Source organism: Marmota flaviventris, chromosome 19 (assembly GCF_047511675.1).
Source record: "Marmota flaviventris isolate mMarFla1 chromosome 19, mMarFla1.hap1, whole genome shotgun sequence".
Taxonomy (NCBI): domain Eukaryota; kingdom Metazoa; phylum Chordata; class Mammalia; order Rodentia; family Sciuridae; genus Marmota; species Marmota flaviventris.
In genome coordinates, this window is record NC_092516.1 from 9053585 (window position 1) to 9071655 (window position 18071).

General features: G+C 45.4%; 1 protein-coding gene across 1 annotated transcript in view; it reads left to right on the forward strand.

Moving 5' to 3' along the window:
• Nucleotides 1–18071, forward strand: part of Snx29 (sorting nexin 29) — a 385059-nt gene that overhangs the window by 34835 nt on the left and 332153 nt on the right. Inside the window, exon 4 of the mRNA XM_027940802.3 lies at nt 3158–3282. Coding sequence (XP_027796603.2) covers nt 3158–3282 — 125 coding nt within the window. The remainder of the gene's footprint in view (nt 1–3157; nt 3283–18071) is intronic.

Sequence of the window (18071 nt, forward strand, 5' to 3'; positions counted from 1 at the left end):
TTTACCCCTTGTAGTATACAATTCAATAAAAATTCAGTAAATTTATTTTTTAGTAAATTTATAGAGTTGTGCAACATCCCCACATTTGCAGCATCCTCCTAAATTCCCTTGTGTCAGTTTACACCGATCCCTGATCCCAGTCCCAGCCCTAGACAACTACAAATTGCCTTTTTTCCTATATGTTTACCTTTTCAGGATATTTCATGGGGTCATACAGTGAATGTTTTTTTGGGGGGTCTGTTTTCTTTAGCATAACATTTTCAAGGTTCATGCATGTAATTGCATGTATCAGTACTTTATTCCTTTTTGTTCTCAAATAGTATTCCATTGCATGGATAGGCTGCATTTTATTTATTTATTCATCTGGTAAATAACTGTATGACTGTATGCATAAAAACATGGAGTGATTTTTGTTGACAGGTGCTTTTTAAAATTTTTTTAGGTGTTGATGGAGCTTTAATGTATTCATTTATTTATATGTGATGCTGAGAAATGTTTTAGTTGTAGCTGGATATAACATCTCTATTTATTTATTTATTTATATGTGGTGCTGAGGATCGAACCCAGGGCCTCACACATGCTAGGCAAGCACTCTACCGCTGAGCCACAGCCCCAACCCCTGACAGGTGCTTTTTAAACATTAGAATATTCACTGTAACTAAGTGCCCTGCTTAGTTAAAAACATTTCAATTCATTACCTTGAAATGGAGGTTGATATAAAATACCATAGAGGCAGCCAGCCTGCCACAGTGAAATTAAAAGCATTTGGCAGAGAGCATTCTGGGAAATAGTAGGGACTGGACTGAGCAGATGAAGAAACATGTGAAAACAGATGCTCCTTTGCTTTTGCAGGGATTGTCAACTAACTGAGCAAAGACAGGGAGCCATGGAAAACCTTGGGTGACAGACATGGTTATAGATCAGTGCCTCCTTATTATGCCTGCCACAAGCTAAGGGAAGATCTATAGGCTTGGGCAAATGTGTCCTCCTGGATCTGGTTTAAAAATTACATGACATCTTCTGAGATGCATGTCTTACCAAAATGTACATCAAGTCCATAATGTGCGTCCATGATGGGAGGCCCCTGAGGGGAGGGGCCATTTGGTCACATTCTCCATAGTGCAGCAGAGAATAGATGCCTTAGAAGTCAGATCATTGACACAGAGAGTTGCAAGAGCTGACATACAAGAATGAGGAAGCACTCAGGAAGAGGACACTTGAGAAGTATGGAATGACCAGTAGGCACCAAGCTCAGGTAAAATGAGGAGGAACACCAGGGGCTGGGAGGGTGTTGGAAGGAATGGCTCCCGCAAGGCTGGCATCATGATGTGCTCCTGTGTCCACCTGGGTTTTCTGTCATGTTAGCTTGGTTGTGAGTGGGGTGCATCGGGGAGGCAGTACTGATGTGGACCCCAGTCCTCAGGGACTATTTGTGCTCTTCTGCTGGACTGCATTCCACTCCCCATGAGTGCCAGGTTTTATCTAGAGCTGCAGGGCAGTCACTGACCTGTGCTTTGGAGCCAAGCGAATTGCCAGGGGTTGTTAAATGGATTGTTGTATTTGGAGAGGTTTGTTTAAAGGTAGAGACTTTTATTAGTTACAGAGGAGCCTAAACACAGTCCAAGTTTGGTTGGTTGTTTTTCCTGAGATAGGGCTTATGTTTTGGCCCCATTTTTTGTTCCTGTAGAACTTAGGGAGTTTGGTGGGTGTTCTAGGTTTTAGAAAGCCCTCAAATATAGTTAGAGAGACTAGCAAAAGTACATCTAATGTTTGAGTGATATTTTCCCAGCACAGAGGGTTGTGTCAATGTGGGGTAGTATGTCTTCCGAGTTAGAATGTCCTGTGGGGGTGTGGTGGATCAGCTTGTGGGGTGGCCTGTCTTTTAGATCTTGCCACTTGTTGTGCATTGTCTCTGAGAGGTCACACAAGTGTCTTTAAGCCTCAGTTTCTTCATGTGTAAAATGGAGATAATAATACCTGCCTCACCTGTGTCATAATTTGGATAGGAGGAGCTAGTGAAATAATAGGTATGAAAATGTTTTGCCACCCACAGAGATAAACAAGTGCAGCATTATTACTTCAGGTGTGGTAGGGAGCAGGAAATCCTTGTGGTTAGGCAGAGTTGAGCCAGGTGGTAGTGGCCTTAGGACCTTTGCACTGGGCCCCTCTCTCCAGTCTGCTGTCTCTAGTCACGTCCAAGTTGTAACTCAAAGACCACCAAATCTGTGTGACCTTGCTCCATCCCCACCTGCCTTGTCATCCTGTTTAATTTTCTTCTGTGTTCTCATTAACTGAATGGACTGGTTAGCTTATTTGTTAATCTCCTCTTCTAGCATGGTGTAGATGCGGTAAGGTGTGAGACCTTTGTATTCTGAGTCTAGACAGAGCCTAGCACATGGGACATATTCAAGATTTCTTACCCTTGTTTGCATGAGCAAGTGGAAGGGTTTTGAAGGCCTAAGACCCAATTGGGTAGTGGCCCAGGAGCCCTTTGAGTGTTGCTAAGAATTGAATGTAGTGGCTCTGACCTTATTTCTCTGTAGACACGTTCCCAGATTTCCCGTTTCTAAATTCAATTAAATGTGCAGTAATTGTAACTTAATTGAAAAACTTGCCACCTCTGGATCTGAGTTCCCAATGTAATCTCATAACAAAAATAAAGAACAAGAATCAGAATTCATGTGTGTTTTTTTTTTTTTCCTCTAAGTAACAGGCCATGAAATTACACAATGTTTCCAATTTGGTAGGCTGGTGAATCCAGGCTCTGAAAATGTAATTGTGTTCCTTCAACCACACAGTGTTAGGAATTCTAGTTGGAACTTGCCAGTTGGATACAATGAACGCCCCCCACCCCCTTCACATCCATCTGATTTGTTTTTAAATGGGCCGGATTTCTCCTTCTTCTGTGTGCAGTTACTATGTATTCAAGAGTCTGATGAAGGTGAGGAGGGTCAGGGACTTCCTGGAGTTCTGTGACACCAACATAAACGGGTGTGTGTGCGCGCGGAGTGGCCCGGGTTGCTTACCAGGCCCCCTGCCTTACCTCCAGGTGTCTTCTGTTTACCTGCACGAGGAGGTTCACACCTGGGGCTCACTCCCCCCGAGAGGCTGGGCCCCCTGCCGGCTGCTCCCTTCATAAGGCCTGGTTCTCCCGCAGGGTTACCTGTCTCTGCGCCCAGCTGGAAGCTGTCCTGCAGCATGGCTTGAAGAGGAGCCGCGGATTGGCGCTCACAGCGGCAGCGATCAAACAGGCAGCAGGCTTCGCCAGCAAGACGGAGACAGGTACTGCTCGGCCTCCTGAGGCGGGGGCACTGAGTCTCTCCCCTCTCGCTCTTATTTATTGTTAATAGCAGGCTAGGAGGTAGTCGTATGGAACTGCCCTGTTTGTGGTGGCTTCTGGCGTGTTAAATGAAGTCATCCTTTGTGCAGAAATCTCAGTGCCATGTGTTCCCGACTCCTCTGGGTTCGGGGGGCCGGCAGCCAAGGTGACTATTTCAGCAATGTGGTGTGACAATTGCTGAGAAATTAATAATCTGTTTTAATTTCATGCATGGGGATAGCGTGGCATTTCATAATTGTGTCTCCAACAGCTACAGAAACCGCACGTCTCTGAACTGAGTTCTATAGCTCTCATCTATTTTAATGTTATCAAAACACGTCCCCAAGCATTAGGGATAAGGCCAGTAATAGTAACTGGCTGTGGACGTGGGCCTTTGGAAAGGCATACAACTGGTGCTCAGAGCAAGCCTGGACCTTCGTTGGTCTTTGACAAAAGTTAATTCCTCTGCCCTCACACCAACCCCAGGAGTGGTAGGAATCTCAGTTGTGTCCATAGTATGCATGAGGTCACTATTCCCTAGATCAGAAATTGGAAGTGGATCGTGCCATATAAAAATGGCCTGTGGTCTCTCCCTCCCACAACTTTTCCCTTTACTGCTTGGGATGGAACCCAGGGCTTGGTCCTTGTTAGGCAACTGCTCTATCCCTGAGCTACCCCCCAGCTACCCCCCCTACCCCACCCGCTACCCCCCCACTCCCCCCACTTCAGAGGGCATGTTTTTGCCAACCCTGCTTGTGGCTACCACCTTGAATCCCTGCATCTTCCTTGTCCCTGTGCTAATGTTAATGTGGCATGTGGCTCCTAGGGAGAGTGTGTGATCTTTGCTAGTTCTTTTTCACAGCAGAAAGTCAGCTGGTGTGTTGAGTGGTGGTGTCTGGAAATTCGGACTGCCTCCTGGCCTTTCTCTCTCTCCCTCCGTGGCTGTCTTTTTCTTTTCCTTGAACTCTTCAGCTAATCTCTGATTCTCCTTGTTCATCTCCCCAGTTGCTCCTTTTCAGAAACAAATGTGGTTCCTGTTAGGTTCAGCAGCCGTCTTCGAGGGGTATTTCTACCGTGCTCCTAGGCCCCCCTTCATCACAAGTCCGTGAAGGAGGGAGCCTGTTTAGAGAAAAGCCAACCTTTCTTAAACTGTCACCTTGGGGACATCTGAATTTTGGAGAGGACGCAAACTGTAGCAGTGGCAAAGCCAGGATTTGCACCCAGGCAGCCCAGTCTTCCCCCCCACCCCCCTAAATACCCAGATTTAATTGCACCTGAGCTCCCCATGCTTGAGGCAATTATCTTATTCATTAGTTTTTCCTGGGCTTTGGGTGAAGGACCCTGGGCCTTATGGAAAGGTGGTACCACAGGATGTGCCCTCTGGGCATCTACTGACTTTGCCCTCATCCCAAACTAGGGGCCTCAGGCTTTAACGAAGTTGCTGCCAGCTGCTGTGGCCACCTGGGTGTCAACCTCAGTGGTCTCTCAGTGGCTTTATCTCTGGGATGCTGCCCCAAGCCTCTGCAGCGGGGAGGCTGGATGTTACAGGCTAGTTGCTGAGCTTTTCTCAGAGACCGAGACGCTTGCTGGGCCCTTGTATTTTCCCCTTCTTTGGTCTTCACTGCCCCTGGGGTTGGTTACCATGAGGCTCCTGTCTGCCTCCACCAGGTGAGGGCAGCTGCTGTGCATGGCTAGGCAGCTCCAGGCTGTGAGGGCAAGCCTTCAGTGACCTTGAGGAAGTTCCTCTCTGAGCCTTAGAGGCTGCCTCTCCCAGAGGTTGTTGGGAGGCTTCATCGAGAAGCTTGTTCTAAAGGCCTGGTAAGTGTTGAGCCCGGTGTCCTGCTCTGCCCAGCACTTGACCTCCAACCTCTCCTCGTCCCGGCCTCCCTCATGGCACTGACCGTCTGTTCATGGTTTGCTCCTACGCAGACTAGAGCCCTTGCCATTTTGTTACTTGGCTTGATAAGAATTAGGGAGGTGCTGCATGTTTGCAGGGCATCTCTGGCCTCCCCGCCTTACCTGAGGAGCCTCCACCTGCACCTGGGAGTGGGGCTAGGCAAAGGCACTGCCCGTTTTCTGCTGATGGGGGTGTGCTGGGCAGCTTTCCACCAATTAGAAGCAGCGCCAATTAGAACAAACCAACCAAGCTTGGCCTGGGGTGGCTGCCAGCCTCAGGGGCTGAGTTAATTAGCCATTAGCTGGCCTTCGCAGCCCTTGCTGATTGAGACCTCCTCCCTTCTGGGAATGCTGGATTAAAATCCTCACACAGGAGGCTGGCTGGTGTTCCAGCTGCAGTGAGTTGGGAATGATCAGATCAGTGGCTGCTTGTGGCTGTTCTTCAAGCCATTGGAATAACACTTTCAGACCAAGGAAGAAAAAGAAATCCAAAGAGGACTGGAAGGAAGGGGCCCTGCTCGCCTCCCTCCTGCTGGCCGTGGGACCGGGCACCTTATGTAGCACGGTGGTGCAGACACTGGCTCTGCAGTCAGGCAGCAGGGTTGACATCAGTGACTTGTCACATAGGAGCCCTCTGGGACATGTCTCTGAGCTTCTGTTTCCTCATGTGTGAAATACAGTAATCACAGGAGCTGCCTCTCGGGGCCTGGGGGGACTGGGTGAGAAAGTTCTAAGCCCCAGGCTGCCAGTGCTGACGGGAGGCTAAGGTGACAATGACTTTCCAGGAGATGGGGTCCCTTTTTTTTCAGTGATAAAACCATGGTTCAAATGAGTTAATAATTTGCCCAAATTCCATATCTGGTAGAGACAGAGCTGAGGATTCCCACCCAACTCGGATGGACTCGGAATTCCTGGCTCTCCCGAGCTCCCCCATCTCTGATAGCAGGCTGATGCCCTTTATCACTCCCGAATAGAGTGCTGTGGCTCAATTAACCAAAAAGTGACAGAAAAAATAATGGTGAACGAGCCCATGATGCTCTTGTATTAACTGTTTACAGAAGAGGCACACTACCTTTTAAACTTTTTTTTTTTTGTACCAGGGATTGAACCCAGAGGGTGTTTAACCATTGAGCTATAGGCACAGCCCTTTATATTTTTTATTTTGAAATGGGGCCTCACTAAATTGCTTATGTTCTCACTAAGATGCTAAGGCTGAATGATCCTTCTGCCTCAGCCTCCTGAGTTGATGGAATACAGGTATGTGCCACCATACCTGGCGAGGAACACTACTTTTTTTTTTTTATCTTTAATTTTTTTTTTTTTTTTTTTGTGATGCTGGGGGATCGAACTTGGTGTCCCACATGAGCTAGGCAAACGCTCTACCACAGAGCCACAACCCCATCCCAGAACACTACCTTTTTAAGAGGAAAAAGTTGAATCTCAAAGTAATAACTGAGCAAAATGATATTGTTGACAATCACGATACAGGAGGTAATGGGAGTGCCTGCTGGGGGCACGTCGGCATTTGGACCTCTGGGGTTAGGGTATGTGGAAGACTGGGTTTAGGGACTCGTGCTCAAATTGTGGCTATTGTTTAAAAATCGTGGAATTTTATGTTGAATTATGCGTCTGTAGCTTTTCATAGGCTGCAGTCTGTGACTCTGGCCCCACACGGCACTGGTGACTTTGGCTGAAGAATGCACCTGGCTTTGTTGGTGGGGCAGATGTGCTCTCGTTCACCAGTCTCTCTCTACCTTTTCCAGTGCCCTGGAACTTGGGACAGAGCAGCGTGGGCTGCCACTTGAGCACAACGCTGCTGTTTCTCTTGTTAGAATCAAGAGGAAAATACTTCTTGCATTTTGCTATTTACTTTGGCTCTTGTGGGATCACATTCCTAGGTAAAGATAATTTTTGAACATGTTAAGGTGGTGATAACTTGTTTTATGAGTCCTATTATCTTTCCTGTGTGCTAAATGAAGGCAAAGATGTATGTTTTTAATCTAAGTTTTGATAAATAGATCCACTCGGGTTACTGCTGTCTGGGATCAAGGACTAGAACGTGGCCAGCACCTGGGAAGCCCCTTGTGCCCTCTGTCAGTAACTGTGCTCCCTTCTCCAAAGGTAACCACTACTGAGTTCTCACACTTGATTTGTTTTGCTCAACTGCATATAACTTATGTTTGTACCTGGTTTCTTTCATCTCTACATCGTTTTAGTTTCTGCTGTGTCATTGGTATACCAGTGGCTCCTTTGACATGACTAGAGTTCAATGTTTTACAGTTATTCTTCTGCTTTACTGCGGATGCCATTGGCACCATTTCCAGCATGGGACTATTATGACTAGTGCTGCTGGGATGGTTTTTGTACCATTGGTTTGGTGAACATCTGTGTACATCTCAGTTGGGTCCAGGGGTGAATTTAGAGGATTCATAGACCTTGAACTTCAGTGGAGAGTGTGGTCACAGCACCTGATGTGTTTATTGGCAGTTGGTCTCATGCCACAGATGTGGTGGCTTCACATTCCTGCCAGCACTTGATGTTGTCCTGAGGGTATATAGTGTTTCATTGTGGTTTTGTCATTTCCGGATGACTAATACTGTCAATCCTGTCTCTTATGCTTATTTGACCTTCAGATCCTCTTGTGTGAAGCAGTCACATATTTTGCCTGTTCTTCTGTTGAGTTGTTCTCTTACTGACTTGTAGGAGTTCTTAAGTTATTCTAGATGCAGGTCCTTCCTAGGATACAAACACTGCAAAAATCTTTCCTCTGTAGTTTACCTTTCACTTTTTCTTAAATTTTTTTTTTTTTTTTTTTTGCTTGTAGATGGACAAAGTATCTTTATTATGTAGTGCTGAGGATTGAACCCAGTGCCTCACATGTGCAAGGCAAGCGTTCTACCACTGAGCCACAACCCCAGCCCTACCTTTCATTCTTAATGATATTTTTCAGTGAACAGAAGTACTTCATTTGAGTAGTCTGATTTATCTGTCATCTTACTGATCCATTTTTGCTGTCCTGCTTAAGAAATCTTTGCTTATTTCAAAGTCATTGATTTTTTTTTTCTAGTTTTGTTACTTAGAATTTAATTTTTGTATATGGAATGTGAGAGGGCCACCTTTCTTTTTTTTTTTCTTTCCTCCTTTATAGATACCTAGTCTTCTGAGCACTATTCTTTCTGAACTGCCTGGAATTATCACTTTGGTCATAAATCAGGTGTTCATGTATTTTTAGATAGTTTTCTGAACTTATTAGTCTATCACCCCTATGTCAATAACACCATGATTTAAGTACTATATTTTGGTGAAAAGTATTTATAACTGTTAAGTGTAAGTCTTGAATTTATTTTTCAAGTTGCTTGGCTATTCTTAGCCTTTTGCATTTTCAAATCATCTTGTCAAACCATCTCCCACACAATTCGTTGGGATCTTGATTGGGATTGCATTGAATCTGTAGATCAACTTGGGAAGAATTCACATGTTTATAATGTTGACTATTCCAATCTTTGAACATGGGGTAGCCCTTCTCTATTTAAGTCCTCTCTATTATCTGTTTTGTGGGTTTCTGTAAACATTATTTGTTAGATTTATTCCCAGAGATTTGAGATTTTCTTTTGATATTGTTACAAGTGACTTTTTAAAGTCATAAGGAGTGGCAATGAGTGTCTGTGGTCTCGGCTCCTCTGCAGGGTGAGGCAGGATGTTTTCAAGTTTGAGGCCAGCGTGAACGACTTTCAAGACTCTGTCTCAAAATAGAAAACAAAAGGGCTGGAGAGGTGGCGCAGTGGTGCAGTGCCCCAGGTTCCGTCCCCAGATATATACACACACAAGTGATTTTCTGTATTTGGGGGTGGTACATAGAAATGAAGTTGCTTTTTTGTAAATTGGTCACATATCCAATAAGGCCATGTATGCTAAGGTCGGTTGCTGATTAATTATAATGGTTTATATATAGATGGTTTTGGATTTTTTTACTTGTGTTTTCTTTGCAAATAGTGAATTTTATTTCTTTCCATTATTTCTTTTTCTTGCTTTATTACTCCATTGGACCTCCAGTGTGTGTGTGTGTTTTTTTTTTTTTTAAATTTTTTATTGTTGGCTGTTCAAAACATTACATAGTTCTTGATATATCATATTTCACACTTTGATTCAAGTGGGTTATGAGCTCCCATTTTTACCCCATATACAGATTGCAGAATCACATCAGTTACACATCCATTGATTTACATATTGCCATACTAGTGTCTGTTGTGTTCTGCTGCCTTTCCTATCCTCTACTATCCCCGCCTCCCCTCTCCTCTCCTCCCCTCTCAGTGTGTGTTTAATAACAATGGAAATATGCCAGGTTTCTGTTCTCGCTAAAAGGCTCAGGGGTCCTCCAGGTAAACTGGGCTAACTGGGCTGCACAAAATAACAAGAGACACAAATACCTTTTTTTTGGGGGGTCGGTGTGACAGCTCCTCTGACCTTAAGGGTCCGCAGGAAGAGAGAGAGAGCACACGCTGACTCCTTTTATTGAGAAGTTATTCAAATGAGTCAAGGAGTCAGGTTTCTGGGGCTGAGTCTATCTTCATGATGTCACTGTCAGCAGGTTGACTGACATCTGGGTAGGCCACACCCAAGGGCACAGTAAGAGAAGGGGACACACACAAGGCACTTCCATGGAAGATTCTATCCTAAACAGGGCAAGGGGTTATATTACAAAAGAACAGGTGAGCATAGCTCACCCATGGGGCTGTAGCAAGACATATCCATGCACAAGACACCATCCCTCAAACCCAAGAAGGGTGGGGAAAGCTCTGCCACATTTCTGTGACTGAGCGCCTCAGCACCCAGTCGGGGAGTGTGACTCAGTCACGTGTGAGGTTGGTCTCCCCCAGAAATATGGCAATATTGCCTTATTCCTGATTTCAGAAGCAAAGCTTTATCAGATTAGAGAGTTCTCTCCTATAACTCACTGCTAAGAGTTATTTTTCATGGACAGGTCGAATTTTATCAGATGCTTTTCCTGCATCTATTGAGACTGAATTTTGCATGTTCAAACACTCTTGCCACCCTAGATCAAACCTAACTGGATAATGATGTGTTCTTTTATCTATCACTGAATTTGTGTTTAGGTTTTTGCAAAAAGTAGATAATCTTTTTATTGCAATTTCCTTGTTAATATTTGGGATCATATTTATGCTGGCCTCGTAAATAAGTTTTTTTCCCCCTCTATTTCTAGATAAGTTTTTATACAACTGGCATTTTTATTCCTCAATTGGAATGATTTACTGATGAAGGAAGGACTGGAGATTTCTCTGGAAAGTTTTCCAATTATAAATTTATTTTTGTCAGTAGCTGTAGCACTTGAGGCTTTCTACTCATGTGAGTTTTGATGTGTTTTAAGGAAAATGTCAAGTTTTATTGGTGTGTAATTTTAGTACCTTCTGATCATCAATCATCTTAATATAACATTTTTTAGGGTTGTGGCTTTTTAATTAAAGAATTATTAAAGAATCAATCATTTATTTTAAGCCATAGAAATGTGTATTGTGGTATGGGGGCTGGAAGTTAGAGATCAGGTTCCGGTGTGGCCAGGTGCTGGTGATAGCTTCTACCAGGTTGCCCGATGTCCATTCCTTGTTGGAACCTCCTGGGTAGAAGGAGAGGTGGTCATGTTTTAAAACAAAACAGAAAATAAACCCCAGCTTATTAGAGTATAATTTACTCACCATCTAATTTACCCACTGAGTGTAACTACAGAGTTGTGCAGCTGTCATCAGAATCCATTTTTAGCACATGTCCATGGCCCCAGAACATTCCTTCATGCCCATTTACAGTTCTGGTCTCCATTCTTAGGAGAAGTCGGCTGTGGGTCAGGTCGGTTGCCCTGCTGCCTTTAGGAATTCGTCTTTGGCTTTCAGCAGGCTTGATTGTAGTGTGTTGAGGGGTGGGTTTCTTTATCCTGCTAGGGGTTTGTTGAGCTTGGTTGTGTGTAAATTTTATAAGTCTTTATAAGTTTCAGGTAAGTTTTCCCCTCTCCTTGTGCGCCTTGCCTGTTGTCTTCCCACACATGTGGCCTCAGGGTTGGCCAGCAGTGTGCGGCTATCTTGGGTCCTGGCCAGTCTTCCCGAGATGCCTGATTGAGGCTCCACATCTGGACTGCAGACTGGCCAGGGCCCAAGCTAGTCATATGCCGTGGGCCAGCCTGGGCCATGAGTGTGCACCCAGAGGGCTGGCAAGGCGCCCAGGAGAGGAGAGACGAGGAGGAGCTCCGCACCAGGAAAAGCCTCGAGCCAAACTGGCTCCAAATGTGGCAGCTACATCTGTGGATGTCCCTTCTCTTCAGGGTCTTATTTCCTCAAATCTCCCCTGCTTTATAGAGGGCTTAGGCCTTCAGTTTTGTCTGAATTTGTTAAAGGTAAAAGCTAGACTTTTTTTTTTCTTTTTTAATTGCACAGGAAATTGTGATCTGTGCTGATCTTCCACAGCTGAGAGTGCTCGTGCATTGACACCTTTTAGTATCTGCCCTTCTTCGTTGCCAGATTTGCCCCTGGTGTGTGACCACCTGTATTTATTTTTCTACACATCAGGCTATTTCCACCTGATACAAAGCCTAAAATGGAACAGAGCAGGGAGGAAGAGCATGAGAAAAAGATTAACATTAAACAGGGACGAGAGGTGGGAGGGAAAGGGAGAGAGAAGGGAAATTGCATGGAAATGGAAGGAGACCCTCATTGTTATACAAAATTACATATAAGAGGATGTGAGGGGAAAGGGAAAAAAAATAAGGGAGAGAAATGAATTACAGTAGATGGGGTAGAGAGAGAAGATGGGAGGGGAGGGGAGGGGGGATAGTAGAGGATAGGAAAGGTAGCAGAATACAAAAGTCACTAGTATGGCAATATGTAAAAATGTGGATGTGTAACTGGTGTGATTCTGCAATCTGTATACGGGGTAAAAATGGGAGTTCATAAACCATTGGAATCAAATGTATGAAATATGATATGTCAAGAGCTTTGTAATGTTTTGAATAACCAATAAAAAAAAAAGAGAAAGAAACTGGAAAAAAAAAAAAGAAAAAAACAACGCCTAAAATGGGAGTTTACATTGAAGTTTTTTGGTGATTGATTGATTTTTATTTTTATTTTTTTAATGAATGCCTGCATCACACCCCCTGTTCTCCAGGGTGCTGTGGTTTGGTTTTGGTTTGGGGGTCTAGCATTCAGGCTTCTCTTTGTTTTGATGCAGAAAGTTTTTCCTAAATGTCCCTGGCTTGGGAAATGTTGGGAAGGCAGCTGTGATTATAAGCAGGGACTAGGTAGGGCTTGTGTGTGACTTGAGGGTGTCCCCAGAGGTTCCTATGTCAGGAGCCTGGTCCTCGGTGTAGCAATGTGTGAGTTCAAGAGGCTAGGTGCGTGGGCGGTCATGGAGGGTGCTGTCCTCAGAAGGGCTGAAGCAGTTCTTTGGGAACCCCTGAGTTAGTTCTCTGGGGAGTTGTTTTAATAGGTAAGCCTGGCCCTACTGGGAATTCTGACTTCCTGTCTTATAATATGACTTCTCACTCTCCCGTGTGCTCCTATCATGATGCCATCTGCCATGTGACACAGCTAGAACCTCTCAGCTGAGCTGGCGCCAAGCTCATTGGATTTTCTGCCTTATAAAATTGTTTGCTAGATAAACATCTTTTTCTTCATAAAATAGGCAACTTCTGATCTTTCCACGATTGTAGCATGATTTGAGTTGGATAATACAGCACTCAGCCACCAGCTCCCTTAGACTTGTTCAGGGTGGGTGTGGGAGGCAATGTCCACCCGAAATTCCAGTTCTTGTGAATAAATGGTTGCATTTCTGACTCAACCAAGGGTGGCCTGGTGGAGTCCCCAATGTGTGTCCTTTAAGACTGGTTGGATTCAGGTCCTAGAAGTGAGGGCCATGGTGTCCTGTGGAAAAGCATCTCCTCTGACTTTGACAAGTGGCCAGATCTACAGCGACTGAGGTAGTGAGGGGCGGTCTGGGTTGGGGTCTGCTCTGCAGCCTGAACATGCATTCCTGTCCAGTTGTGCAGGTCACCCTGGAGATTGCAGCCCACATGGGCCATGACCTCTCCAGCATCCTCCCTTCTTTAAGATGTCTGTGGTCAGGGGTTAAGGGGTGGCTGGAGGGTCTTCTATAGTCCTGGAGGGGAGAGAATCTGGATCAGATTGGACCAGCCATAATATTTACCAGCTTTCCAGGAAGTGGTTTACAAATAGACATGAGACCCATTTCTAGCCAAAGGGAAGGGAGGAGAATTCCAGTGAGGGGCTTCTGAGAAAATTCTGTACTATTTAAAAGGAGATGCAGAGAGAACTTATTTCATGGTCTTGGGTGTTGTGTGTGACTGTGAGACGTTTGGGGCTTTGGCAGTGATCTTGTGACCACAAAGAGGGGCAAGTCTGGGACAAAAGGATGGCAGTTCAGAAAGATGGAACATACCTGATTCTGAGGATTTCCCTGAGCTACGGGGTTAAGCAGCTGGAGCTGCCCTGCTCTGCGTTTAATGGGTGGCATCACCCATTCCCTGACATGCCGAGCCATTTTGAGTTGGGTCTTTTTGTACTTGAATTAGAAAACATTTTGAAACCATAGAGGAAAGCAAGATGACTGGGGTGGGGATGTAGAAGGCCTTTGCTCCAGAAGTGGGAGGGATGATGTGATTTCATGTCAATCTTAGAAATGATCCTGGGTGTTTTCTGGTCTTTGATGACTTGTCAGGCTTTCTTGTTTTCCAGTGGCTTATGTTGAGCATCTCCTGTGTCCCTTCCTGTTCATTATTCCATTTTGTTTCTTAAATGTCTATTCATAGGGAATGGCAATGTCTCCATTTTACAGAAGAAAAGGAGGCTTGAAGAAGTGAAATAACTGACTCCTCTTCTAGAGCTAACCCATGGCAGAGCTGGGCTTCCTGTTCAGGTTTATATGATTGTGATTCGGAAGCTCCTTCCTTTATTTGTGATCTTTCCGGAAAGAGGGGCTTCAAAGACCTTGAACCCTCACCCCCAACTCTGAATTCAAGTACCAAGTAAGGTAGGATTATGTAGAGCTGAGTTCAGTAATTTGTCCCACCTATTTTTATAAATAAAGTTTTATTGGAACACAGCACAATCATTTGCTATTGTACTGCCTGGGGCTATTTTTAGGCAGAGTTATGACCAAGGCCATCTGGCCTGTAATATGTATTTACTACTTGGCTCTTTACAGAAAAATTTGCCAACTATTATCTTAGAGATCAAAGATGGCAGAGACCTCATTATCTTTCCATTTCCCGTTCAGTGGTCTGCCGTTCGTGTTCCCCTGAGATGGTAAGCTTTGTGAAGCAGGGACGCCATGTCTTTGGCTCCTCTTACTCCCCATCTCTTGGCATAGGGTCTGGGGATAGCCGAGCTCTTCAGTAAATCAGTCCACCTGGAAGGGAAGGGCACGCAGTGTGCACTGTCCTGCGTTTTCCGATTCCTAAGGTACCATATACCACGGTCACTCCAGAGTGCTTGCTACAGGGGAAGTGATTAATTTCTGAGGAACAAAACAAAATATAATTACAAGTGACTCAGAGACCTCTACAAAGGCCTGACGTGGAGGTAGTAGACATGATCGCCATTGGAAGCCCAATATACGGAATGCAGCCTGGAAGAATGAATTACTATCCTGGAGGGAAGAAGGAACCACTGCAGGTTCTGGCGTTTGATGTCATGACACTGGAATTTGTTCTTTCAGCCACTCGTGTCTTCATCAGGTTACGTGTTGGCAGTCGGTCACAGGCCGATAGGCATGATTCAGAAGGTGTCGGAGATCGTTGCTATTTCTGAGCCACCCAAAACTGAAGTCGGTGTGGTGCTTGATTTGGCAGCTTTATCTCTGGGCCTAGATCATTCCCTGAGGCTCTGTCTTGAGTGGGTGTGTTTGGACACACTGGGGGCTAATCCAGGTCTCAGGCCTGAATCCTCACCATGGCCCATGTTCTCACCTGTGTTCTCTGCCTAGTGATGGCTGTGCCCTTACCCAGCTCCCAGGCAGCACTCTCTGCCTTCCTTCCAGCTTCCTATTCCTCCTCCTCCTCCTCTTTGCTATGAACTAGTTCTTCACAAAGCACATTTGTCTGATCTTCTAACACCCTCTCCGTGTAGGCAGAGGGTCTTCCTTAGCAGACCCCCATGAACTTGACCTCTCTGATGGGTGTGCATTAGAGGTGGGACCCAGTACACGTGCTGGGTCATGGCTTCCATGGTTCTCTTCCCTATCAGCCCTGCCATCTTGGCTCCTTCTCTTACTCCTGCTGTATACCCAGGGATAACCTGCAGTGGGCAGGCAGAACATGCCAACACTGCAGTTGGCAAGGAAAAATTCCCTCTTGACACGGTCCCTGGTGTCTCCCCACAGTTTAGCAGTTAGAGCAGAATGCCGCTGCCTTGTGATGGCTCAGTGCCTGTGACCACGTTAGATTGTTACATCCCTTATTTTTTGTGTGCTGGGTATTGAACCCAGGGCCTTGGGTGTGCTAAGCACTCGCTCTACCACTGAGCTTCACCCTCAAATCCCATGTTTTGAATAGCACTTCTGTTTTGAAACTCTTCAGGTCCTGTGCTCCTTTTCTTTCCGTTACCCTTCATCTCTCCCAAACCCTTACCCAGACTCCTCCTTCCCCAAACTTCTATTCTTTTTTTTTTTTAATTAGGTAAAATATGCATAATCGGATCTACCTCTGTAACCATTGAAAGCATACAGTTCATTCACATTGTTTTATAAGTATCATCACCATCAATCTTCCCAAACTGAAACTATGTACTCATTAAACATGGACGTACATGAAATTCCAGCCCCTACCCCAGTGCTGGCACCCTCCATTCTACTCTACCTCCATGAACTTGACTACTTCAGGTACCTCTTTCATCATTTCCCTTTTTGTGCCTGGATTCTTTACACATGCTCAAGGTCCATCCATCATAATTTCCTTCCTTTTTAAGGCTGAATAATATTCCTGTGCATGTATTTATCTCATTTTGTTGCTCTCAGTGGACCCTTGGGTTGCTTCCACGTGTTGGCTGTTAATAGAGCTGCTGTGAACACGGGATACAGATATTCTTTATTGCTTTCAGTTATTTTGGAAGAACTGAAAACATACCAGAAATGGAATTGCTGGATCATCTGGTAATCCTATGTTTAAATTTTTGGGAAACCACCAATTCGCTTTCCACGGCAGCTGTATCACTGTATGTTCCAGAAGCAATGCACAAGGCCCCAGTTCTCCACATTTCCACGTCCCTGCCAACACTGGCTTTTTTTTTTTTTTTTTTTTTAAATAGCCATCCTAATTGGTGTGAAGTGGTAGATCACTGTTCTTTCAAAGCCCTCTGTGGCCTCTTTACCCAATTCAATGGGACTGTGCTGCTCCTACAGTCCCAAGTCTTCTCTCCTCGGACCTCTGAATGGCACTACCTGCTTTTCTGAGTGTTTCTGTCTCTTGAAGGTCAGTGACTTGGTCCATCCTTACTCGTTCTTGGAGCTCCAGTGTATTGCAAGGTACCTGGTCATCTCTCTCGTGGATGATCAAAATAATGATTTCAGGACCTGCTGCCCATTTTCTGGGAAGCTGAACCCTTGTCTTCCTTCTGACCACATCTTTAGTCAGTCGGAAGCAGGTGGATTAATATAAGCCCAACTAAATTTAGAGAAACCAACCTTCTTTCTCCTTGGTGGGGATTTTTGAAAATGGTTGATTGCACTTAACTCAAGAGTTTATATTTTGCTTCATTGAGTCACGCTGGGCAGCAATTTCATTTCTGTAGAAAATTAATTTTGGAGGAAGCTGCATGTGCCAGGAGAGCCCTAGGCACATTCTTTTGTCAGGGGAAGTCCGCTCTGCCACCGTCCCCTCCCTGGTGCTTTCAGTTCCTCTTGGTGTTGCTGTTGTTTTCATCGACTTGCAGATCAACTTCCGGTGGAAATGGAAAAGACCTTGGAAAGAAGTCTGCTGGAGTGCAGAGATGATACTGAGCTGGGTCAGGGTGGTGATGGGAATGGTCACCAGTTGGTGAGAATGGCTGGCTTTCAGGAGACAGCCAGAAGCCAGGCGGCCGCTCCTTCTGGGCTAGGTGTGAACCCACATGTCACTAGATTACAGGGATGTCCACAAGGTCCTGGGGAAGGTCCTTGACATCTGGGGTGGCAGGGAGCTTGGGCCAGTGGACATGTAACTGGCATGAAATTTCCACATGCTAAGGTCTGCTGTGGTTGGACTGCTGTCTCTTGGGCTAGTGTCACTTCGGGCTATTTCACAGGTGTTTAGTTTTGATGTGTCATAAATGAAGACTCAGATTGACATTGGTTGTCAGTCTCCAAGCTGTATTTACCCAGCTCGTAAGTCCCATAGGTCCTTGTCTTTGCTTCTGTCAGAATGGAAATGGCTTTTGGGCCTGGGGTGGGGTCTGCCCCTAACGAGTAGCAAGATGTGAGTTTTAGAAGCCTTGCTTTGCTACTCGGCAAGTCCCCTGCCCTTTAATAAAGCCATTGCTTACATTATATGTGGTTCATATTTAATCCACAGTCCCTGTGCTCTAGTTTGGGGAGGCAGTCTGGTGGCTATTGGAAGGTGTTTAGTGACAAGGCAACAGCCCCTTGTTGGAAACTGCTTCACAGATCCACTTGCCTTGCGGTGGGGCTTGTCCAGATTGGGATTCTCCTGGGATCTGGGAACATCTGCTTTCACCCAGTCCCTGCCCAGTGCTGGGGGCACAACCTAGGGCCTCGCACATGCTAGGCAAGCGCTCTACCACCAAGCTGCCCCCAGCCTTAGTTTGCCTTTTGTCCCTGGAATGGTGGATGCCTGTTTGGCCGGTCC